Source organism: Papaver somniferum, unplaced genomic scaffold (genome assembly GCF_003573695.1).
Source record: "Papaver somniferum cultivar HN1 unplaced genomic scaffold, ASM357369v1 unplaced-scaffold_135, whole genome shotgun sequence".
NCBI lineage: Eukaryota > Viridiplantae > Streptophyta > Magnoliopsida > Ranunculales > Papaveraceae > Papaver > Papaver somniferum.
Genome location: NW_020622713.1, coordinates 163600 through 186415, shown reverse-complemented (window position 1 = coordinate 186415; position 22816 = coordinate 163600). Strand labels below are relative to the sequence as shown.

Below are 22816 nucleotides of genomic sequence, written 5' to 3'. Positions count from 1 at the left end.
GGTGTTGGCTGTGTATGACTTGTATCAGAAAGCTGATCTGGCTTGCATAATGTAAGCTATCAGTTTTGGTGTTTGGATACGGTTGTATCAACACTTGGTTTCTGTTGTCTCGTTATGTCTTCAAAATAGGGAGGAGAACCTATTTATACAAGTCATTGAGCCTAACCCACGTCTCTCATGGGAAGTGGAGAAAGTGGAGTGATGGAGTAGTGGAGTTGCGTGTGTTAGTGTCACACGATCAGTCTTACCCATTTATCCCATCATCACTAACCGTCCATGTCTTCATGACACGTTCTTGTGATGGCGCGTTGTGTGCTGCACGTTGTAAACCGCCAGACCAATACCCCAGTAAGTATCCCCCAGTTTGTGACATGTTTGATGTCTCGAATGTGTGGATCGTGGGACCCACAAAAAGTAGCATGTGATGCTAGATTAAATAAATATGTTATTTAGGAAGTCGATACTTGTGAAGTATCGTGTGTATTTTATGCAGGTAATGCATCGAATATATTCAGCATGTGTGAAGCATCGCTGTTTTAAGGCTTAACGGAGTAAGTCGCGGATTAAGCATCTTAAAATAACATCACGTCCATCCATCTTCGAGTGATCGTTTGGAGGTTGTTCAGGTAATTCCTGACTTGGACGATCACTTTATGTGGAAGAGTGGTGGACGGTGATCGTGGTGATGCCTCACTGGTCGCCTAACTCCTGTCTTAGGCTGTCCGTCCAAGCTGGTGAAGTTGGACGGACGAGATGGCTTCCGACCCACATCTGCGACCGTCGGATTAGGGTTTAGGAGGTGCTCGAACACCAACCTTTAGCTTGGTCGAATCCAAGCACGGGACACGTTTTTGACAGGGACGACTGGGCATGCGTGTAGACGACATGCTGGTGTAGGTGTTTGTACCTCACTGTCCCATGGAGATGCGATCTAAGCCACTCAATTTGTCTGGCAAAGAGGAGCGGCTGAGATTGATTTGCGACAGAAATCCCATGCCGCAAAGGAATTGAAGAACGCACGTCGTGCCTACTTTGGGCGCGCGTTTCGAGACGACCTACCATGGTCGGTCTTGGCCGATCAGTCAGGCGTGCAGTCGGCAAGCCAGTGTACACATCTGTACCTTACTGTCCCGTGAAGATGTGATCTAGGCCACTCAATTTGTCCGACAAAGTTGAGTGGTCGAGATCGATTTACAGTTGAAAACGCGTGGCCATGCCTAGTTTGGGCGCACGAATCGAGACGACCAACCATAGTTGGTCTTGACCGATTCGTCATGTATGTAGGCGGGACCATGGTGATTGTGTTGACATGCTCTGGTCCCTTTGAATCTACATCTACACCCTCCATCTATGCCTGCGAAGATGGATGGTTGAGACTGATTTGCGACACATGTGATGTGCCGCAAACCCTAATTAGGGTTTCACGTCCACGGTGCTTTTGCTGGACGAATTGTCAAGCCACGCTTCTCTTTTGGGGAGGCCGACCATGTGGGGCCCACGTTGGGCCGATGGTGAATGCGCCAATACCTGCCTGGTGGCTATGTGTCCGATCTAAGCCATCCAATCATGTCGGTGAAATTGGATGGTCGTGATCAATTTGGGAACTTTAGTGGAATTTCCTGCGACCCTCAATTCTTCACGCTGACACAACTTCGGACAAATGTATATTGCAATCTGGTCAGGTTAAGGAAGAGTTGGTCATGCAGGTAGGAAGAAGGTTCACCGGTGTACACCACGGCGCTTGTTCGACCGACTTTGGGCTGATCCACGCCGTCCAACCACGCCGGTGAAGTTGGACGGACGTGATGAACTTGAGACTGCCATAGGCGGCCTTTGTTTGTACGATTCCTCCAAGATGCTCCATACCAGTCTGGACATCCAACTTCAGGCTGGTGTTCGGTGGTAGTTTGGGAGGCATGGTAGGTATTCGACCGACCATGGCATAAGTGGGCCTGCTGGTGGTCATTAATGTAGTAGCCTGCTCCTGCTGAGGATCGTCTAGGCTGGTTAAATCGTGCGGCCGTCTTGTGTGTCCGTGATTGTTTCTGAGACTGATATGGACAGTCCATATTCAAATATGTTTAATCGGGTTAGTATAACACACCGATAGATGTAGCATGTACGAGTATATCGTGCATGCCTCATTATCAACGTTTGGAGATTCATGTTACTCTGCTGAGAGCAACACTCAGTCGTCATGCCGCACTAATAATGAGAGTTCAGCGTAACAGAAAATACAAGGCTAGTCATGTATCAATTGATAACACTATAAATTCACAGGGTATAAGAGATTGTTGCTACATGCTCCAACCTGGATGAATTAGCGAAGTGAAGAAGTATTCATCATTTTATTAGTTGCTTTAACCTTTGCAGGATGTCAGTGCATAATTTTGGCTTTTATAATTTTAGCCTCAAATGAAAATCCACCATCAACACTTCTATGGATAGTTGGGCTTGTAGAATAATAGACAGTGCTGGCTTAATGGATATGGGATATACTGGATCCAAACATACATGGACATATAGAACTAATGGGAAGGGATACAAAAGAGCTAGAATAGAGTTTGCTTTACATAACTCAAACTGGGCTAACGACTATCCTGATTCGAAAGTTTTGCATCTGCCATTTTTAGGATCAGATCACTGTCATATTCTTCTCAGTACGTAAAGAACTCCTTTTAAAACAGGTAAAGTGTGGAAATTTTACAGATGTTGGCTAAGAGATGCATCATGTTCTGAATTAATTTCAAACACATGGGAGTCTTCTTTGTCGAACATGGAAATTAGTAATAAGTTGACATTAATAAGGAAGGATTTATCAAAATGGAATCGACAACATTTTGGTAGTATTCATCAACAAATAGCTTCACCAACATCTTTCTCACTTACAATCTTCTCCATATAGTGATAATATATCTGAAGAGATAGCTTGCACTATTCTAAATCTTGATTACTGAAAAAAAATTGAAGCTGACTTTTGGAACCAAAAATCTGGTGATCACTGGATTAAAGATATAGACAACAACACAGCTTAATTTCATACTAGAGCTAATAGAAGAAGAGCTAGAAATCAGATATCTGCCTTGAAAGATAAGAATGGAAGGTGGTGCCATACCCAATCTGAGTTAGAAAATCTTCTCACTTCTCATTTCTCAGAAATCGCCACCACTACAAACCCACATTTTAAGCCAGACTCTTTTACAATAATCAAACCAACTATCACTGGGGAATAGAATCAGGCTTTAATCTCTGTCCCAACTGAAGAAGAAATTCATACAGTCTTAAAATCTATTCCTAGTTGGAATGCTCCGAGACCGGATGGCTTTCCAGCAGGTTTCTTTCAAACTCAATGGTCAGTAGTTGGTCCAGATATTATCAAATTAGTTCAAAACTTCTTCATTACAAAGAAGTTACCTCCAAATATAAATCAAAGTACAACCTGCTTGATCCCAAAAACTCATCATCCTTCAACACCTAGTGATTATAGGCCAATAGGGTTGTGTAACATCATTTATAAAGTTATTTCAAAATTACTTGTTACTAGATTGAAACTACTCATGGAGAAGATTATCTCACCCACACAGGCAGCTTATGTACCCAAGAGATACATAAATGACAATATTGTGGTGGCACATGAACTGGTTCATTCCATGAAAAATCCAAAAAGAATCGGCCTTTGGTGGCTCTAAAATTGGATATGTTGAAAGCATTAGATAGATTGGAATGGTCATTCATAGACCAAATGATGTTATCTTTCGGTTTCAGTGATGATTGGAGAAGGATTATCCAACAGTGCATTTCAACAGTTACAGTGTCAGTTCGTCTTAATGGCTGCATGTGCAAATCATATCAGCTCACTAGAGGAATTAGACATGGAGACCCATTGTCTCCCTATCTCTTCATCATGTCAATGGAATATCTCACTATATCCTTAATGCAAGCTGAAGCAGAAGGTTTTCTGAAAGGCATTCACATAAGGAAAAGTCCAATAACTATCAATCATTTGCTTTTTGCAGATGATTGTATGTTATTTTTTCATGCAGATGAGGCAGGTATTAATCAGGTCAAACATATATTAACAAAATTTCAGTCTTCTCTCAGGTGAAATGATCAACTTTAGTAAATCTTAGGCTTTCATTATGGGTAAGATTTCATCGGATCAAAAGGATAGTATTAGACACAAGTTAGGCGTCAAGCAATTAGAATCTTCAGATAAATACTTGGGTCTCCCACTTCTTCTTGGAAAATCAAAAAATAATTCCTTCTCTGCTATTAAATATTCTTACGAACACATGCTTCAAGATTGGTGTTCAAAAACGTTGAATTTGGCAGCTAGAACAACATTAATAAAGTCGATCCTGAATTCTATACCAGCTCATTATATGAGCAACTTTAAACTTCCAAAGAATGTGATTACCAGTCTAGACTTAATTCAGAGAAAACTCTGGTGGGGACGCAAGAAAAATAAAGGTTACAGTCCTATCTCTTGGAATGCACTTTGCTTTCCCAAGAATGAAGGAGGATTGGCTTTTAGAAATTTAGAGCTCTATAACAAAGCTCTGGTTATCAAATTGGCTTGGAAATTGTGTACAAAAGAAGATAAGCCTTGGACTCAACTAGTGAAAGCTAATTATTCTCCTCACTGCCATTTTCTACATCTACAGGAAGAGCATAACAATTCCTCTTGGATTTGGAAAGGTTTGGAATTAGGACTCAGTTATGTTAGACAGTTTCACAGATAGGATGTTAGATGTGGTACCAAAGTTCTAGTATGGGATGATAAGTGGGTTAAAGGGCTAGATACTCCTCCAATACCTAAAGAAAACTATTTAGACTGGATTAGAATTGTGTATGTGTCTGACCTTATGTTATATAATCCAAAAAGGTGGAATACTCAGTTAATTCAAACTGTGTTCCCAAAAGAAACATCAGATCTTATACTTAGTATGCATCTAGTACAATATGGAAGTGACAAAATAATATGGGAGCTGAGTAGGACATGGGATTCACTGTTAAATATACTTATAATGAACTGGTTAAACGGTCCCATACTGCTGTTCCACATAGAGATGATAATGTCCCTAAAACTGCATGGAAAAGTATGTGGAAAATTCAAGTACCTCATAGAGTTAAGATGTTCATCTGGAAATGTCTCAAGGAGATAGTTCCCACTAAGGAAAAACTACATAGGTACAAAAAAGATATTAATCCAATCTGTGCTAGGTGTTTACAAGCTGAGGAATCACTAAATCATCTTTTGTTAGACTGTGATTATTCAAGATCTGTGTGGTTTAGTATGAATATTAATGTTTTTTCCTGCAAGGTCAGCATGTTAATATAAAGGACTGGATAATCTCTTGGTTTGCTCATTCCAAGTCAGATAATGTTTATGACTCCTCAAACTGGGTGGCCATGGCAATGATTACTACTTGGTACATATGGAAGAATAGATGTATTAAATAATTTGAGAGTAAAAATCAGAATCTCAATACAATAGTTCATTCCATCAAAAATATGTGGAGCCAATGTACACAAAATTATAATCAGATAGCGATACAACAAAATGTACATTGGACTCCACCTGAATCTGAAGCTATAAAAATAAACATAGATGCTTCTTTTGATCATAATAATTCTCATATGGGATTTGGTTTAATAATTTGTAACTCTACAGGAACATGCGAAGGCATCAGAGGCAGATTCTTCTATGGAGGAATAGATCCAGAAAATGCAGAATGTCTAGCCTTTCAACAAGCAGTTTACTGGGCTAGAGAAAAAGGACTGCAGAAAGTAATTTTTGAAGGAGACTGTGTGAATATGATCAACTCGGTAAAGCAAGCCAAATCTTCAGTTCACTGGACGAATGAAGGCATTGTAAATGAAATAAGGAAACTTCTTTCTTTCTTTTCTTGGTATGATGTAAGATATGTTAAAAGGCAAGCAAACAATGTAGCGCATGCAATAGCTAATGATGCTAGAATTGGCAGAATATCTTTTGATTATAACTGTAACTTTTCTAATAAATTGAAGGAATTCAGGAAGGATCTAATATCTGCCACATGAAGTTATCTTGTAATATTTTCTTAGTAATATTAGTTATCTTTTGCATCAAAAAAAAAAACTTCATATGGCTCTGAAGGCTTTGGTGTGATCCCGGTTTGTAATTGCAACATAAAAATTTTCCTTCTTCTATCTTGAATTGCATCTTCATCCATTTGACGCAAAAACTCCACACATATTTCTTTCTCTTCTTCGTAAAACATTTCATCCATCTCCATTTCTTCCTCAAAAGAATCAAAATCAGGATTCATGGTTGAAAATCGAAAGCAATTGAAATTAAGAAAAGATTGATCGGATGAAAGATTGTTGTGAATTTGTGAGATCAAACTCGAGCCGTATTTATGGAGGTAGAAACTATCCGGTAGAAACTAGTTGTTCCAGTGACCATTTAAAAGTAGTCGTTGGCGATCTTGGTTCAAATACCAGCGATTGTACAGCGAGCGCCAGCGTTTGTCCTTCAAACGCCGGCGTCTGCACTTCGATCTCGCGCTTGACGGTCAGCCCCCACTTATTTCCCACAGTGCAAAACCCCATTTGACCATCATCTGGCTCAACAAAAATTTGAGTTTAAACATTGCCATATGGATTGCCCTGATGCACAAATTTTAGAGCGAACCTCATGAAAATTGGATATTTTATGGAAAGGTGCAGCCAGAGTCCAACTCTTTAAAAAGCTAACAACAATTTGTGTTTTAGACTCGCTCGACCAGGTGAGTTAACAAATCCCGTTTTTTGTCTAACCTACCCTCCCTAGTCGGGTTATTTCATTATCCCCGGTTAGGTTAGGTTATACGGGTCGGGTGTTTAGATGGGTTAGGTTAGGTTATATATCCCATCTCTTCTCCAAATTATGTCTTCAATTTCTGTTTCACCATCTTCATCTTCTGCTTCACCTTCTTCATATGCAAGTTTGCTTAGTCAGAGACCGATGGATATGAATTCATCAAATCCAGATGGTATGGGTATGTAGATCTATTTAATTTTTCAATTACATCAGAGTGATTGTAATAGGAATTTTTTCCTTTTTGAAACCCTAACATGTTACTGTGTAAATCTCTAATCCTCGAGCTTCTCCTTTAGATTTCTTTAGGTTCATATCCTCATAATAGTTGAAGGTTAAGGAATTGAATGGAATCATATCGGATTTGTATTTAGTTGGTTATCTGATTCGGGTTTAAAGCAAGGGGTATTACCATTAATTTAGAAGTGAGTCTTGATTTTAAGGATTACACATATAATATAACTTGGGTAGCAGGTACAAGAAATTAGATTTTAACTTGTCATTATGAAGAGTGAACTAGAAATGCACGTAGTACTCGAATTTGGTTCAGTTTATCTTTCACTGAGTAATTTGAAACTTATTTACTGGTGAGGAGGTTCTTGAGATTGCTTGGCGAGGGGATGCGGAAAGTGTCGACCTAAACAACACCGATACTGGTATAGTAATACCCTCGAACTCAAAAAACTATCTTGTTTTGACGGTAACTTAAATTTAAAAAGTGTGTGCCAGCTCATTTACTGTTCCCCGGTATGCATCATCTAACACATTTGGCATTTTTTAGATGATAATGATACGGAGTCGCCGGAGCCTGATATGGGTCAACCAGAACAGACTACGGAGACGTCACAGGGGGTTAATGTTGACAAAAATGAGACACCTGCTGCTGGTAATTGTCGCCAGCAAACCATAAACATCACTCGCGATAAAAATTAATTCATATGCTTTGTTTATTTGATCTTTGTTCATAGGGATCTTTAGTGATACAAGTGCGGATATTATGTATGTAGATGACAATGAACAGAAGTCACCGGAGCCTAATATGGGTCAACCAGAACAGACAATGGAGATGGCAGAGTGGGATATTATGTATGTACATGAGAATGAACAGAAGTCGCCGGAGCCTAATATAGGTCAACCAAAACAGACAATGGAGATAGCAGAGGGGGTCATTGTTGAAAAGAATGGTCCGCCTGCTGCTGGTAAGGGTCGGCAGCAAACCATAAACACTACTCGCGATAAAAATTAATTCATATGCTTTGTTTATTTGATCTTCGTTCACTGGGATCTTTAATGATACAAGTGCGGATCTTGAAATATCCCAACAGTCACCCCGAACAAATATTGTCTCTGGCCGTAGTATCATGTCCAGTACGCCCTCAAGCAAAGACATATCAAGCATACAAACAGATGCCGGGATTCAGGATAGGGTGTGCATTCAGGAAAACACATCCATACCCATTGGACAACCCCAAGACCAAGGAGATCAACTCGCCGATGATAACGACCTCAGTACTGAGACTACTTTGGTTGAAAAAATGCAGATGTTTAAGAATCTAGCACTTAGACCAAATGCCAAGGAAAAGAGGGTCAAATGTATATTAATGATCGAAATTTCAGTTGTGTTAATTTCTTTAAAAACGATTATTCGTTTAGGGTGTATTTACGATTTACTAGTGTTGTATCATTTCAGGGGTGGATGAATCAAACATAGCAACCACACCAGAGACTGCAGGCTTTGTAACCCAACAGGGTCCTAGAGAAACAGGTACAAGTATTGTAGGATTTTGATGTTTTACATTAATGTGAGTCCTGACAACAAATGGATATAACCGTGTACCCTTAATACTAATTAGGGCTTCACTTGTAATTGTTATTATTAATTTCGACATCAATGTATTCATCAATCGTTTAGGGCCAACGGCGCCGAAGAAGGATACTTCGGTCTGTCCCCCCGAGGAAAATGCATCTACCGGTGAAGTCTGGACTGGGGACTCGTTTAAACCTCCGTTCAGATACAGCCTTCCATAAACAAAAATCTGGGGAGCTGCAAAGTGTGTATTCAATTGTGCACCTTATTTTGTTGGTTAATTGCTTAACCCATTTGCTGATAAGGTGAATTGCGCAGGTGGCAAAGACAAGGCTGTGGACCAAAAAATTAAAGAGCAACTGGACAAAATACGGGCCTCGTATGCTACGGATGAGCAGAAGGTGGAACTGGAAAAAAAAAAAAGCGTAGAATCAAGGAAAGGGGGAAAAGCACCTCTACAGGTACATATTAACCTCAAGTAAATACATTACAGAAACAAGTGGTTTACATAGGTGCCTTACTAGTCTGACCCTATTTAATAGGCATAGATGCAGAACAAGTGGACGTTTCAGAGGTGGAAGGATTAAGGCCAACAAAAAAACATGCACTTACAACAGGTAGGGCACCGAAACTCAACTTTTTATAATTGATGTACATCATTTAGTAACACTACAAAAGGATCTTTGATTGAAAGGATCTTTTTCAATCATGCGTAAGGTACAACCAGAACGGCAAAGAGTAAAGTTGCGGTTCAAGAACCTATAAAAGGAACCTCAACTAGATGTTAGCTTAAATGATGTCAGTCGTATATATACTAACGTCTACAGATACAGGAAATGGGGATTAGAATACTGGTGTAGGTCGTTAGTCGGCAGTAAATATTAGAAATGTTTTACTTTCGGTATGGTAATTGTTAAATACGCAGTCGCACTTCATATAATCACACTTCAATACAATTTCTGCCCGGACAGATGAATGTCCAAATGCAAAAAGTTAATCATTTGTTAAAGATGTTTAAGGATGTTTTACCACTGTTGAAGCCTTTGAGTTGATTAAGAACCTTATTTACATACGGACTATTGATTGTGGCTCACGTAGCGCAAACACAATTTCACAACCTCTTAAATCTATCTATTAATTTGGACTGCGTAAAAATGGTGCTTTTTAGCTCAATACTCTTCTTAGCATGCAAATAAAAGTGAAACAATATGTAATAAATCTTCCCCCTTATTTAAGCATGTGCAAGTGAATAATAAGATATGGTATCCTGAAAATATACGCTCGATTGCTGGTAAAGTTTGTATTACCGGAGAATCGCCAAGCTACTTATGTGATTTTTAATGAAAGATTTGATCTTCGGGCAGTAGTAGATTGGGTAAATAACAAAGAAAGTCGTATGAAAATTAATCTGGTGCAAATCAAAGAATGCCATATAAAATAATCGGGTACGAAACTAAGAATGTGGTATAAAATAAATTGGGGAGGAACGCAGAATGTCGTATAAAATAAACCGGGTAGAAACACAGAATGTCGTATATAATAAATTGGGTACAACAGTAACACGGGGACATTAAATAATTGGTTATGAGGTTCTGATGACAGAACAAGTACAATCGATATCTGATAAAGGCAGTGGGTGATAAGCAAAAAACCTAAGAAAGCTTGTATAACTTCTGTACAAGTTACAATTGATGGTTCCAGCCCATTTGATTCGGCCCGCTGTAACAGAGAAGCAAAAAAAAACCAAGGATGGTTGGAAAAGCGGGAGATAAGATGTACAGCGGTTAAGTAATAAGAACAAAATACTTACAGGCCACTGAAGAAAAAATAGCTATTACAATTTCACACATGCGCCTTTTTATTCAAGACCAGGAGCCTTCCAATGCATGGTTACAAAGCACATTAACATATTGAAAATCCATATGTTATTAGGTACAGGTACCTAACAACATGATGCTACTGTTTTTGTGCAGTTAATGCATATAACAAAGGGTGCTAAGATCGAAAGCATTAATAGCTCAACTTCCTTTAAGACCAACAGAAGACAGCCAACATTTTGCTTTAAAAATTGATCAAATCTTGCATGACTAAGGAAATTTAGCTGAACTAGCGGAATTTAAATCTAAATCGAAGACTTTGATAGTTTGGTTACTTCAGTTGTATCCATCATGCATGTTTGTATGCCGATCAATTGTTCCTAACTAATTTAACATTACTTCCTGGTACGACAAAAAAGAAAAAAACACGACTCCCCACTGTCATGCGCTGGTTTAAGGCCAAGAGAATTTATATAAGAAACAACTTCATATATGACGATGACATATGTTTTTATACATCATAAATTACCTGAAGAGATAGGGCCTGTGCAATTGCTCTCACACGCTTGGCTGCAGCTTCTTGTATTTTCAACAACTTAGCTGGAATTTCTTTCACAACATGACAACCGCATTAGAATATGAATTTCTACATGATAGGAAGAAACATGACCTTACCACCACACTGAGAGTTCTTACCTCTATTTCCTTTTCTGAGCTTCATGCAGAATTTTTCCCTGTATTTGTTGTGAGGGCTGATTTTCGCGTGTTATGCCAACATGCCTTGCTTGGACACTAGCCTTGTAGTATTATGAAAAGGTGATGTAACTTGATAGAGTAGCAGACTCACTCACCATCCTTAACCTATCAATTGAGTGTAGGGCACAAGGAATCACAACTATAAAATTAGAGATAGCACATTTGAACTATACATCAATAAAACAAAATGCATAAAAATGGGCAGGTATGGACTATCAGTATGAATACACATTACTCAAAAACTTTAAATAAACAAAACCATTTGATCAAAACCTCTAAACATCCAAAACTAAATCAAATTTAAGGCACATGACAATTATTTCATTGAGGCATTTTATCAAACAGCAGTGAGCAACTGTTTCCTTTTCTTTTGGCAGAGACGATCAAAATAGTAATGGAGGGGAATAATATTACTTATGAAAATCCAAGAAAAATGGAAGACTCAAGCATCAAACTATAAGCAGAGCTAAATTATAATATTACCTTGTTACTCTGCCTCACAAGCAAACTTGATTCTTCTTCTTCTTCCTCCTCTTCAGTATCACCATAATCATCCATAAAAACACAAGCTTTAACGCCATGACGGAAACACAATTTCCTATCCGGGTGTACCGACCAAACCCGTTACAATCTAACTTAACCAGAATACTCAAACTAACCGAACCAGGAAGGGCAGTGTTGGTATACATCGGCTCAAATCATTAGACACGTTCAGCTGAGTCCAACTCTCACATAGTTGTTAGGTTTTTGTAGAGTTGTACAAAAAGTGAGCTTTTCCACAGAATATCAAATTTTAGTGAGGTTCGCTCCTAATTTTAATAGAAATTTAACTGGTGTTAACATCTTGTAATGGGTTTTTCAATGAAAACGGACGTTAGTGGAGAACACAAATTAGTTGAAGTCAAATTTGATTTGACTTTTGCAAGTGATAATCAGGGAAAAGTAGAATTATATTGGAAATTTTTTCTGATAAAAATAAATAAACAACCATAGTATAGGGCGGCATAGAGGGGTGGCACTGTGATAGTAACATCCCTTTAGTTGTTTAGGAGATGTATTAAAGGGGATGTAGATTGACTAGATTACTCTTTTCACCTTAAATCAATCAAAATCAAATCAATTTTTTTTTAAACCTAATGAATCAGAAAAAATCAAATCAGTTTTTTTTTCATCTTCTTCTTCATCTTCTCTTCTCCTCCATCAACTGTAACCTCCATTAAAACTGGAAATTTCATCGTCTTCGATTAATCAGCGATTCGAAAATTAATCAAGTGTAATGACTTATATGAGGTATATTATGAAAAACCCAGTTAGGGTTTAGTTTATTTTGTTCGATTTAAGTTTAATTTCTATCAGAAATTAGGGTTTTATGTGAAAATTGAAATTCAAATTTCTGGGTTTATGTGAGCTACGGTTGATTTTAACTCTATTACGAACCGTAACTGGAGAATTTGATGTTGTTACGGTTGATAATAGTTCAATTACCAACCGTATGTTCTTATATCTGAAAATTTTCTTCAGTTACGGTTGGTATCGAGATACCAACCGTAACTGGTTTTACAATTGGGTTTTTCCCCAAATTTAACCAGTTACGGTTGGTAGTTCATTTTTTACGAACCCTAACTATGAATTACGGTTGGTTACGAGCGAAATGCCAACCGTAATTAGCTCTGAAAATGTAAGAAATTGATTTTTTTTTTACGTATTTGAGCAACAAAAAGCTAGTTGGAACTAATTTAGAAGTATACCTGGTCATTTTTAGGCATTGGGTTTTCACTTTGTTGGTTAATTTCTTCAATTGATTGAGATTGACCTTCACTTTGGGTTAAAACTTCTCTACCATCTCCAAACTTTTTTTTTTTTTCTAAACTCTAAAATTTGATTTTGTTTTGATTTTGAGTTAATATAAGTGAATTTAATCATTAACATTAAACTTGATTATCATCACTAACCTAGATTATCAATTATGCGGGTTAATTTGTCATTTCCAAAAATTTTTTATAAGGGACACCTTGAATGATCATGTAATGACCATTTTTGTCTTATTAGAATGTCTCCCTCTACTAAACCATGCCGCCCCTATACCAAGGTTGTAAATAAAAGAATTACATTGAAAATGGGGTTAAATGTTGCAGTGCTTGAAGGAAAGGTTACAATTAGAAACCAGTGCATATCCAGAATCAGGAAGATTTCGGGGGAAGGTGAGAGTCTCGTGTAGTTAATATCGGATATCGGTTCATCTCGGCCGGGACCGATACACTGGTACGATTTTATATCGGGGATATTATCGTTGAAATATCGGTATAATATCGGTTCTAGATTTAGAGACTATAATTTTATATTAAACATTTTCTCCACACATTTTCGGATAAGATATAATAGATAGCATCAATTTTATCAAAAAAACAAAAGAGTAACTTTAGTAACTTGCTTCGAGAGCTACATGCACCTCTACTACCACCTGGAAGACTTTCTTCGCCAAAATTACCCTTAAACTTTATAGAAAACGACCAATACCGTCTCATATCGGAAAATGTAGGAAAATTTCGTATCGACCGATACGGCCGATATTTGACCGAAACGGTCGATATTTGACCGAAACGGCCGATATTTGACCGATACGGCCGATATTATCGGGAGAATATCGTATCCCCGATATCCTTCTTATCGTATCGTTCGAGTCCGATATCCGAAATATCCCTGATACATCGGCTGATACGGCCGATATTGACTACATTGGGTGAGACATGAGCAGACACAAAAATGGCTGCTATGGAGTTTAATCGCGCCCTCTCCTCCTCTTTTTATTCTGAAAGAAGAAGAAGATAGCCAATCCCAAAAAAGTGGTGCAGGTTAGCAACATTAGTAAGGGGGGTTTACAGGGAGGTTTTTGTACTAGAGATCTTCCCAAAACCCATAAACCTAGTACCATATGTTCAGTTTAGTTAGGATCAGAGTTAAATAAACTGGGTGGTTTTGGCAAATCAGAGTATCAAAGAAATGTATTTGATTCAATTAAGGTTTCATCACCATTTAAGGTATCTGCAGTTGCTGCTGCTACTGAAGAGATATCTTCGTCAAGTGAGATTTTATTAGTGAGGTAAATAGATTGTTATTAATTCTGTTCTCAAATTTGATTTGTTTGGAATTGTATTGATGAATTGGCAATTGGTTTGAATTTTGTGCTTGATCTGGGTTTAGGATTGTGAATTTTGTTTAGTTTGGTATGAGCAGATCAATGTTTGGGCTATAATATTGTTCGTTTTAATCTAATAATGTAAGTTAATCTTGTGGATTACCAGTTTTGGTTGATCAATTCAAATTATGTAGAGAGTCTTCTGTTTGATATCTTTGGTATGCCGAATTTGATAGGAAATGAAGCAATGTCGTGTGCCCATCCCCCACCCCCCTAGTAATGGGCATCGCAAGGACAAGTTATATAACTAGTAATTGCTGCCACTGTGCGTGCAAGTGTAAGTTTTGACCTAATTCTAACTGACACGCAGTGAAATGGAACGATATTCTATAAAATTGTTACATCTTGCTTAGGGACACCTTTTTGTGACTGACATGAATCACTTTTAGCCAGCACAAGAGAGCCTCCTACGTCGGCCAATGAATAAGAAAGTAGTCGACTAATGTCCTATTGCAGTGTATAACCCTTGGCTTTCATAATAAATACTCGGCTGGCCATGTTGATGTAGAGAATTAAGATCCATATGGATTCCTAAGACAATCTTACTACCTTCTGGTCATATGAACTCGTACATTACCTTTATTACAGATCATACTGTATATTGAATCGTATCATACTACCTTTGGGTCATATGGATTGGTACACCACCTTTGGGTTATATGTATTTGTACATTACCATTGCGAGAAACGAAATAATACTGCATTACCTTTGGTTATGTGGATTCGTACATTACCTTTATTACAGATCAATGTCTTCCCATAGTTTTTGGGTCAATACTTGTATTCTGGTTTTCTACAGTTACTTTCTGTTGATGTAGTTTTTGCTTTTAGCATAAATAATCATATGGAGATATTAAGTTAGTTTTGTGATTATTAACAGGGAACTACTGTGGTAGACAACTTGTTAGACAGTGATGATATCTGCTTCGTTCGTTGGAAACCCTTGGGTTAGGTGTCAAAGAAGACGAAGAGAATAAAAGAGTGATGAGGTTTGGCTATGCCCCTGCATCAAAGAGCAACTGTGGAAGGATGCGGTGGGGATTTTCCTGTTGGAAATGTAGCAAAAGGGGATGTTGAACTGCTCTTGGGGAATGCTGGTACCTGGGACTGCTATCCGCCCATTGACTGCTGCAGTTGCCGTTGCTGGTGGAAATGGCTGGTACTACTTTTAGCTTTGCTAAATAACTTGTGAACATAATCATGTAGGGACAGTTTCTTCTTGGCACATTGATTGGGAAACAGGTTATTCCTGGCAAAAGATATTCCCATCTCAAACCAAAGGAGAAATCTCCTTGTGCTACTTTCAATTTATGTTTAATTTTTTTCAAGCTGAAGTCTTTCTTATACTTATTAATGCAAATGTAGGGCTTCCTGGAGGAAAAGTGAGGTTTACTTGTACTTGTATTTAATTTGGTTCCAACATAGATCAAGCACTAGAGATGGGGAAGTGCTAATTTATCATGTTTATATTCATTTCACGCGTAAGCTAGCCAGAGGATGTGATCATCTTTTAGTGAAAGGGTTAGTTTGCACTTGACTCTTGGGTTCAGCCAACTATAAAGTATAAACCAATATACTCTGAATAACCTGTGTCACAAGGTAATGAACGTCGATATTGAAGTGAAAGGGTTAACTTCCAAAGTGTCCTCCATTAGATCGAGAAAACTTTCTGATAACAGTAGTTACTTCTGCTATTTGCCATAATTTTACAATCTATGTGTTGTTCCAACGGAGGCTTTGGATTCACATGGATTTATTTTGAGCCATTTGCGGCATAGGAATTAGGAAATTATCATGTTTTGCTTCAAATTTTGATCTTATAGATATAATTGCTTATGTACTTTCTTGCTTACATCTGAGAGAACTTAAATTTGTCGGATAGATCTGAATTGTTCACTGGGTAGGTACCTGATATCCTTCATCCAGACTATGACCTGCTTCGTACCATTTATAGCTCTGCTTGAAGTGTTATAACTGTTGATTCCAGATATATGTGCTTCTTGTTTCAGGTTAAACTCTCTGGATCTATTAGTAGTCAGTACTTGACTGCCTTGCTCATGGCAGCTCCCTTGGCTTTAGGAGATGTGGAAATTGAGATTATTGATAAACTTATTTCGGTTCCCTATGTTGAGATGACCTTGAAACTGATGGAGCGTTTTGGAGTTGGTGTGGAACACAACGATAGTTGGGACAGATTCTTGGTGAAAGCTGGTCAAAAGTACAAGTATGTTTGTCCAATAAGAACTCACAATCCTCTGTTCAGTTTTCTGTCAAAAAAATTCTTACTATTACTATTATGTAGACTTCACCAGAACCCAAGTTTGCTTAGACTGATGAAATACATTTAACAAAATGTCTCCAGGAAAGGCTTATGTAGAAGGGGATGCATCGAGTGCCAGTTACTTCCTTGCAGGTGCGGCAGTCACTGGTGGAACTGTCACCGTTGAAGGCTGTGGAACAAGCAGTTTGCAGGTTTCATTTCTACGTCATATGTGATCTTCGTATCTGGTTTTCAAACCCTGATTCTTCTACCCATTTATTTTTTCTTAAACCACTGCGTCTCACTATACTGTTTTAGCATCTCTTTCCTACTCAGGGTGATGTAAGATTTGCCGAGGTTCTTGAGAAAATGGGAGCTAAAGTTACTTGGACAGAAAACAGTGCGTCACAGGACCACCCAGAGATCCTTCTGGGAAGAAACACTTGCACCCAGTTGATGTCAATACGAAGAAAATGCCTGATGTTGCCATGACTGTTGCTGTGGTTGCAATTTTTGCTGATGGCCCAACAACCATAAGAGACGGTAAGTCTTAGGTTATGGGTATTCAGATAGCCTAGAGAAATTACTTGAAAAGTAGAAACTAACTTTACTTGGACGTGTTTGAACTAAGTCACACTCAAGTGAAGGAGATTAGATTTTTTTTTTTTTATTTTTTTTTTTTCACTATCTTACATTTACTATCCCTTTTTTGTCAGTGGCCAGCTGGAGAGTAAAGGAGGCTGAAAGAACGATTGCTATTTGCACTGAATTGAGGAAGGTTGGTTTTCTTTCACCGACTCTACTATATTAATGTTTTGTTCCGATTAGTTGATCATATTTCTGAATATATTCTACATTACTGTTGTGATTTTCAGCTTGGCGCCACAGTGGAGGAAGGCCCAGATTACTGTGTGATCACACCAACAAAGAAATTGAATGTTACCGCAATTGACACTTATGATGATCACAGAATGGCCATGGCATTCTCTCTAGCTGCCTGTTCTGATGTTATAAGATTTCGTCGTGTGCCTTTTTTATTATGAAGATGACAATCGATCAGTTGATGAATGAAGGTTACCGACATAGCAAAATGATTGAGAGGACGAGTAGGAAAAAATATTCTTACAGTCATCCATCTGGGTCATTTGTTGCTAGGTTACTGTTCTTGATTTTCTTTATACTTTTTAGAATAACTTGAATGCCACTATAGCCAAGAATTCTTTTTAGCGGATGTGCCAATATAGTGCATAAGGTCCGTCCTTTTATGCTCTTAGAATTGTAGGTTAACTTGGGCGCAAAAAGTCCAGCTGTACTAGTAGTTAAGAGTGTGAACATTATCTGGGGGTGCAGTTCGCATTGACTGTGATGCACCACTCTTAAGATATTTTAATTAATGTTCCCTTTTCAAATTTCAAGTTTAGAATTAGAAACCAGTGCAAATCCTGAATCAGGAAGGTTTTCAAGTTCTAATTTAATAATAAATCAGTAATGGAATTGATTTACAAGTCCGTGTAAGTAGAGCCTTTCAAGTTCTACTCTGTTTAGGAAATTCTGTTGGGTACAAATAGAGCTTGTTGTAAACAAGTGAATCATCAAATTTTTCCTGAAGCTTTTCAAGTTCTATCATAAGCTTAAATTTTGCCAGTCCACTTTCTCGAAATCTGGTAGAGGTATCCTCTGTGTCTTCGTCTCGATTTCTCTCGCATAACCTATAGAATGGAAGGTAAAAGTGCAGAACTTGTCAAGAGCAGCCATTCCTCAGGTAACCTTGCAGTTTCTACTCCAATGAATTTCACGAAAGCTGGAGATATAGCATGCGATCTCCCTGACAAATACAAAATTTTGGCTGAGATTTTTGAGAGCATCGGAAGTTCAGTGAGGCTGCTCAGTCTTTGTAAAAAGCTGCCAACTTTTCAGAACATATGCACACAGGTGGAAGTATTTACCAAAAAACGGTTGTCATGCAGCCATCTTGCGCAGATAAAATACATACTTCCGGAAGCTATTCATGTTGAGAAGATTCTTGTTCTTGAAAAGAGAACCATGTGTATGAGGCAAGACATGAAAGTAACACTGCTATTGGATACTGTTGAAACTCATCTCGACCAATCTCCATTTACGTCCCTTATTCAAATTTTCCACCAGAGGCTGTTAAAGTTCTTCAGCAACCATCCTGAGTGTTGCGACATTCCAGAGGCCACATTACCAGTTCTTATGAGCCGAAAACGCCCCAATTTATTTCTAGAGGAATCACGCGTAGAATCTAGTCCAAGTTCTAATGAGCTCCAGCCATTCTCGAGTGCATCACATTTATCCTCAACTTTTAAAAGGCGATTTTCCAAGAAGAGTACTCCTGAAAAGACAAATCTCTTAGCATCCCGGCACCCTTTTTCACCTTTGGAGCCTGAAGCTGTGTTTTTGTACTAATTCTTTTTAGTCGTTTATTCAATGTTCTTTGTTTATCAGATCCTATTCCTGCCATTGTGTTATTAATAGTTGAAATGCAGAAGCATAGTTTTACTAAAAACAAAATTTTGTAATTTTGGATGCAACTCAGATAGATCTCTGATTTTAATAGAAATTACAGTACATAAGGCGCCTTAGACATGACATTTCAACCAAAATGGTTTCTCTGTAACGGCGCGTCCATATTATCCAACTCATCAATACTGGTTGTTGTTTAGCTAATCGACGCAATATCTTCAGACTAACAACTAAAACTTAAGGATACATCTCAATCTCCATCTTTATCTACTAACACTAGTTTTCATGCTACATTTTAATTTTTCCTACTGCTTTATGGTCCTTTCCGCTCTCGAACTCATGCTAAACATATAGCTTCACCTCCATGACATATTGAGATGTGCAACATCCTGCGATATTACCCAAAGGGATAATCTTGTAAGCTAACTTATCAGTTATATTGTAAGAAATGGTAAAAGTTCATGGAATTGAGTGTGGTTACCAGAAGTGATGGTACCTTTGTTTTTGACCGAAGACGTGAAGGCTTGTCTACCTCTGTCGCCTTTAATTTCCCATCGCCTGTCTTCAGAACCTGAAACAAGTTAGTCCAAAGGACATAGTTACGGCATCCGTATTTCTAGACAAGAATCGCAATAAAAAGGAGATAAGGAAGATGCCTCTTTATGTTTTTCTGCTTTTACTTCACTTCTCAATGTTGTCGACGCCTTGGTGGTTGTTTGCTTTACGCCAGCAGGTCTTACAGGACTGCCAATAGTGGTAGGTCTTGCAGCCACTTGCTTTGTATGAGGACTATCTTTCCCCAGTAACATTCCGTTTCTGCATTTAGTTTGCCAGAGAGATTTTAAAATGACAGCATGTATAAGAAACATACCTAAATAAACTCATATAAAAACAAGCTTCAGGCATTACCCCTTTTTATCCTTCTGTGGAGTGGTCGAAGAAGAAGTACGTTCAGACAACTGTAACAACAAAGATTATACCCCGCGAAATTTAGACCCATACCAACTCACCAAAAGCTACTTGCCAATGTGAAATTACAGATAGGCTTAAGCTTTAAAAACATGACTATACCTGTTGAAAGGTGGAGGATGTTCCCTCACCATTGGATAACGGTGTGCCGTAAGTATTTCTAAATGCCTTGAATGCTCTCTTGACAATATCTTTGTCTCCCATCTGTTCCATTATGAGTGATCTTCTTGTTGTGTTTAGAAAAGATGAGTCAGATTTTACAGGTGGTGCATTCAGTGACATATGAAGTGAAGTTGACCGCTTTTTATCCGGGGAAAAAAGTTGTTTGTTCTTTAGTAAGGATGGACTGCCGTCCTTCCTTGCAGGAGTCCTAGAAATAGTAGATATTGCAGGTGAAGATGGTGAAGGCTTTGATGCTTTTGAGAGCAAATTTTGTGCTGTTTTGGTCTTTGGTGTTGCTAGTTTTTTCGCGTTTGCTGGAATCTTCTCCCTGGTAGCTGGGATTCTTGGATGGACCTAAATTTGAAGACAAATGCTAGACTTATATATCATTCCTAGATGAAAACAGTAACTAGTAGAGAAGTAAAGAATTTCACCTTTCGGGATTCTTTCCGCGGCTTCAATTTAGTAGTACTCTCAATTTCCTCCACATGACCAATGCTAGTAGTCTCGGATTGTGCTCTCGCAGACTGCGTCTCTACTTCCACTTGTTCTTGTGATTTGGTGGACATGTTTTTCTCTTCTTGAACCGAAGCAGGCGTCGAGCATACTGATTGGTTCTCTTGCACCTCTTCCACTGTTTGCGCCTTCGATCTTTCCAGAGGGTTCTCAAGAGGAACCGAAACAGAAGCCTCTAATTCCTTTGTTCTCAAATTATGTTGTTGGCTAAGCGTTTCTGCATTCCTCGCATTATGTTCTTGGCTGCATTGTTGGCTTTCAACTTGAGCCGAAGTAGACGTCTCTAATTCCTTGGTTTCAGTCTTTGATTTTTCGTCAGTGGTTTCACCACGACGCGATACAGATGCCTCTAAGCCTTCTGCTTTCAAGTAATGTTCTTGGCTGTGCATTTCTGTATTCCTCACATTAATTTCTTGGCTACACTGTTGGTTTTCACCTAGAACCGAAGTAGACGTCTCTAACTCCTCGGTTTCGGTCTTTGATTTTTCGTCAGGCGCTTCACCACTGCGTGATACAGATGCCTTTAAGTCCTCTGCTGTGAAATTATGTTGTTGGCTGTGCATTTCTTCTTTTCCCACCTGACTGACGGAGACTTGGCAATTCACACCATCTGCATCCGGTTCAGCGGCATGAATCAAGCTAAGCTTGCATTTTCTAAAACCTTGGGTTCGATTTCCACGACCCAAATCGAACTCAAAAGTGTCATCCTCATCTTGAGTTTGTTTTCCACTGTTGCTTCGACAATTCGATTTTGCGGAATCACCTTCAAGTTGTTGTTCCTGTTCAAGCAGCTCGACGGCGGCCTTCCGAGCAGCAATTTTCTTGTAATGAGCTTCAAAGTAGGCTTTTTTACTTGCTACTGATCCAGGAGTTGCACACTTCTCAACTTCCTCCAAGTACTTATTCTGTGAGAATGATGACCATTTATCCCATGATAACAAATCATTCTCAAATTTACCGAACGACACCGACACATCATTCTCACTCGCCATTACTTTCTCATTTCTCTGTTTGTAAGACACACAATTTGCCATACTCAAAAATAAAAATAAAAAAACAATTTCAAGCAAAGAAATTCCACAAACCCTTCATGGAAAAACAAAATTAAAGAAAAGGGGTTACCTCAAACTGATTATCTGTAAAACTTTCTGCCATTTGTTCAACCATTAGTTCTTCTTCAAGATCAGGACATGGGTGTTCTTGAAAAATCTAATCAATCAAGTTGAGGAATGAGAATGGGAGATGCTGGTTTGAGAAGTGAGATCCCTGTCTGGTAGTGATAAATTCCTTACACTATGCAAGAAAACAAAGAGTACCCACAATTATTTTCTGGAGTAACTTACAGTTGTTGTTGTGTTATTCTGACTTACAGTTGTTGTTGTTGTGACTGAACATAAGTAGACATAAAAAAACAGTACAAATTTAGATCTTTTTAGTTACTGTTTTTTTCTTCTTATTGAGTTACTATCATTTAAAGCTGTTACAGAAAATCACCTAACTTTGTGTTTGTAATGTACCTCAATGGGGTCCCTTAATTTGGGAGAAGTAACAATGGCAACCAACCCACATCACAAAAAATTGAATTTTTGAGGGTGAATAACTTGATTATCACCAAGGAACTTAAATTATGGGATTGTGTCACTGTTTAGCCATTGATACATGGGATTGTGTCACTGTTTAGCCATTGATGCAGAATGGAAGAAGACTGTAAAAGGAAAAACATCATATAAATGCAAGAGAAAGATGTACAGGTTATGTGGGGTTACACGTGACAGTAGAAGGCGCCAACCAAAAACTGAGATTTAAAGGATAAGGTTGTCATGAATGATGTTATGCAATCCCAGTTTTTAATTGTTGGATTGCAACATCATTGTTTATAGTTAGACACGTATGAGATTTGGCAAGTAGGATTTGATAATTGCCAAATTTCGGTGGGGGAGTTTTGAAGTCCTTGCATGTATTATTCTACCGGGCTCGAGTTAAGATTGAGCATGTCATAAATCCAGGT

At 38.3% G+C, this 22816-nt stretch overlaps 3 protein-coding genes, 1 long non-coding RNA gene and 1 pseudogene across 11 annotated transcripts; 3 read left to right on the top strand and 2 right to left on the bottom strand.

Moving 5' to 3' along the window:
* The first annotated feature begins 7339 nt into the window (after positions 1-7339).
* LOC113334230 lies at positions 7340-9242 on the top strand. Of its 4 annotated transcripts, none has more exons than XM_026580561.1 (6): positions 7340-7497; positions 7623-7727; positions 7849-8040; positions 8532-8606; positions 8967-9109; positions 9191-9242. In XM_026580561.1, the coding sequence occupies exons 2-6, from the start codon at positions 7655-7657 to the stop codon at positions 9194-9196; spliced, it is 489 nt and encodes a 162-aa protein (XP_026436346.1). In that variant the 5' UTR covers positions 7340-7497; positions 7623-7654; the 3' UTR covers positions 9197-9242. The 4 variants fall into 4 exon arrangements, with proteins under 4 accessions (XP_026436346.1, XP_026436348.1, XP_026436347.1 ...); XM_026580563.1 differs by lacking the exon at positions 9191-9242 and adding an exon at positions 8754-8892 and having other exon boundaries at positions 8967-9061; XM_026580562.1 differs by lacking the exons at positions 7340-7497; positions 7623-7727; positions 7849-8040 and adding an exon at positions 8154-8434.
* A 922-nt stretch (positions 9243-10164) lies between these two features.
* On the bottom strand, positions 10165-11986 carry LOC113334232. 2 transcript variants are annotated; one of them, XR_003352664.1, is made up of 4 exons: positions 11705-11986; positions 11162-11326; positions 10995-11065; positions 10165-10367 (listed from the first exon to the last, which is right to left on the bottom strand). It is a non-coding gene; the product is annotated as an uncharacterized LOC113334232 (long non-coding RNA). The 2 variants fall into 2 exon arrangements; XR_003352663.1 differs by having other exon boundaries at positions 10165-11065.
* A 3428-nt stretch (positions 11987-15414) lies between these two features.
* LOC113334252 lies at positions 15415-18099 on the top strand (annotated as a pseudogene).
* Positions 18100-18193: 94 nt separating this feature from the next.
* Positions 18194-19141, top strand: LOC113334126 (CDT1-like protein a, chloroplastic). The gene has a single exon (XM_026580481.1). It carries the CDS (start codon positions 18394-18396, stop codon positions 19102-19104), a length of 711 nt encoding a protein of 236 aa, XP_026436266.1. The 5' UTR covers positions 18194-18393; the 3' UTR covers positions 19105-19141.
* Positions 19142-19217: 76 nt separating this feature from the next.
* On the bottom strand, positions 19218-22545 carry LOC113334125 (protein WVD2-like 7). 4 transcript variants are annotated; one of them, XM_026580477.1, is made up of 8 exons: positions 22326-22545; positions 21931-22101; positions 20727-21815; positions 20233-20646; positions 20071-20120; positions 19818-19977; positions 19643-19732; positions 19218-19550 (listed from the first exon to the last, which is right to left on the bottom strand). In XM_026580477.1, exons 2-8 carry the CDS (start codon positions 21973-21975, stop codon positions 19518-19520), a joined length of 1881 nt encoding a protein of 626 aa, XP_026436262.1. In that variant the 5' UTR covers positions 21976-22101; positions 22326-22545; the 3' UTR covers positions 19218-19517. The 4 variants fall into 4 exon arrangements, with proteins under 4 accessions (XP_026436262.1, XP_026436264.1, XP_026436265.1 ...); XM_026580479.1 differs by lacking the exon at positions 22326-22545 and having other exon boundaries at positions 19842-19977; positions 21931-22311; XM_026580480.1 differs by lacking the exon at positions 22326-22545 and having other exon boundaries at positions 19658-19732; positions 19842-19977; positions 21931-22310.
* Positions 22546-22816: the final 271 nt, after the last annotated feature.

Excerpts from the sequence above, each read along its gene's own strand:
- LOC113334230 (XM_026580561.1), top strand. The coding sequence starts at position 7,655 with ATGGGTCAACCAGAACAGACTACGGAGACGTCACAGGGGGTTAATGTT. Across the intron at positions 7,728-7,848 it reads AAATGAGACACCTGCTGCTG|ATGACAATGAACAGAAGTCA; the intron begins GTAATTGTCGCC and ends TTATGTATGTAG. Across the intron at positions 8,607-8,966 it reads ACAGGGTCCTAGAGAAACAG|GTGGCAAAGACAAGGCTGTG; the intron begins GTACAAGTATTG and ends TGAATTGCGCAG.
- LOC113334126 (XM_026580481.1), top strand. The coding sequence starts at position 18,394 with ATGGAAGGTAAAAGTGCAGAACTTGTCAAGAGCAGCCATTCCTCAGGT.
- LOC113334125 (XM_026580477.1), bottom strand. The coding sequence starts at position 21,975 with ATGGTTGAACAAATGGCAGAAAGTTTTACAGATAATCAGTTTGAG. Across the intron at positions 21,816-21,930 it reads TTACAGATAATCAGTTTGAG|AGAAATGAGAAAGTAATGGC; the intron begins GTAACCCCTTTT and ends TCTTACAAACAG. Across the intron at positions 19,733-19,817 it reads AAGCAGAAAAACATAAAGAG|GTTCTGAAGACAGGCGATGG; the intron begins GCATCTTCCTTA and ends AACTTGTTTCAG.